The sequence below is a fragment of the Condylura cristata genome, unplaced genomic scaffold (genome assembly GCF_000260355.1).
Source record: "Condylura cristata isolate star-nosed mole 26May11 unplaced genomic scaffold, ConCri1.0 scaffold00035, whole genome shotgun sequence".
In the NCBI taxonomy this organism is placed as follows: Eukaryota; Metazoa; Chordata; class Mammalia; order Eulipotyphla; family Talpidae; genus Condylura; species Condylura cristata.
In genome coordinates, this window is record NW_004567136.1 from 15953112 (window position 1) to 15954333 (window position 1222).

Below are 1222 nucleotides of genomic sequence, written 5' to 3' on the forward strand. Positions count from 1 at the left end.
CCACCCCCACCGCACCCCCACTCCCGGAGCGCGCCCCAGGCCCGCTCTCCCGCCCTGCCCCTGCCCTCACCAACTGCACCCACGCTTTAGCGCGGCGACCCTGGCCCCGGGGCCAGCAGGGTGCCCCGCCCCCAGCGTGCTGGTCTTGCAGGGCGACGAGCAGGCCATGGTGGAGGCCGTGGCCCTGCACTGCCCCGTGAGCTTCGCCTTCGAGGTGACCGAGGACTTCATGGCCTACAGGAAGGGCGTGTACTCCAGGTGGGGCGGGGGCGGGGGGCCGGGGGGCGCAGGGCCTCTCGTGGCCGTGGGTTCCCCCACCCTTGGCTCAGACTTCTCCCCCCCCAGCACTTCCTGCCATAAAACGCCAGACAAAGTCAACCATGCAGTGCTGGCTGTGGGGTACGGAGAAGAAAATGGGGTGCCCTACTGGATCGTGAAAAACTCGTGGGGGCCCTACTGGGGAATGAACGGGTAGGCACAACTGGGGGGCAGGTGGCCAGGCCTGGGGCTCTCCTGCAGGACCCCCTCCGAGAGGGAGGCTGGGCCCCACCACAGGGCCCTGCAGACGCCTCCTGAGGGGTCAGGCGGAAGTGGGGCCCAGCGGGGCTGCCCTAGGGTGCAGTGGAGCCCCCCAAGGCTCAGTGGCGCCTCCCCCAGGTATTTCCTCATCGAGCGGGGCAAGAACATGTGTGGGCTGGCGGCCTGCGCCTCCTTCCCCATCCCTGAGGTGTAGCCCAGGCCCCTGGGGGGCCCACACCCGGCCAGCTGGACCTGGGAACTGAGGACACTGCAAGGCGACGCCCCCCCACCGGCAGCAGCCTTCTCTGTCCCCCCAATAAACCTGCGCTGTGCCGGCACCAAATGTTTGGGGCGTCTCTATGGGGCCCGCCTTGGCTGGAAACGGGGGGCGGGGGGGCCAACCGAACCCCCCCCACCGGCGGCAGCCTTTTCTGTCCCCCCAATAAACCTGCGCTGTGCTGGCACCAAATGTTTGGGGCGTCTCTATGGGGGCCGCCTTGGCTGGAAACGGGGGGCGGGGGGCCAACCCAAACCCCGATGTGACCCGCCAGGCTGCCTGGAAGGGCCCCTCTGCCCCGGGTCTGGGTTGGCCAGCCGGTGGAGCCTGCGCTCCAGCTGGTGACCTCGCCCCGGACGACAGGTCCGGCCACCCTTGCGAGGGGATGGCGGTCACCCCAAGAGGCGACTGCTTCCTGCGGACCCG

General features: G+C 69.8%; 1 protein-coding gene across 1 annotated transcript in view; it reads left to right on the forward strand.

Moving 5' to 3' along the window:
• LOC101624671 (pro-cathepsin H-like) overlaps window positions 1-976 on the forward strand; it is an 80973-nt gene extending 79997 nt beyond the window's left edge. The window contains exons 2-4 of the mRNA XM_012732705.1: window positions 91-258; window positions 346-471; window positions 658-976. Of these exons, the coding sequence (XP_012588159.1) occupies window positions 91-258; window positions 346-471; window positions 658-733 (370 nt within the window). The 3' untranslated portion in view covers window positions 734-976. The remainder of the gene's footprint in view (window positions 1-90; window positions 259-345; window positions 472-657) is intronic.
• Window positions 977-1222: the final 246 nt, after the last annotated feature.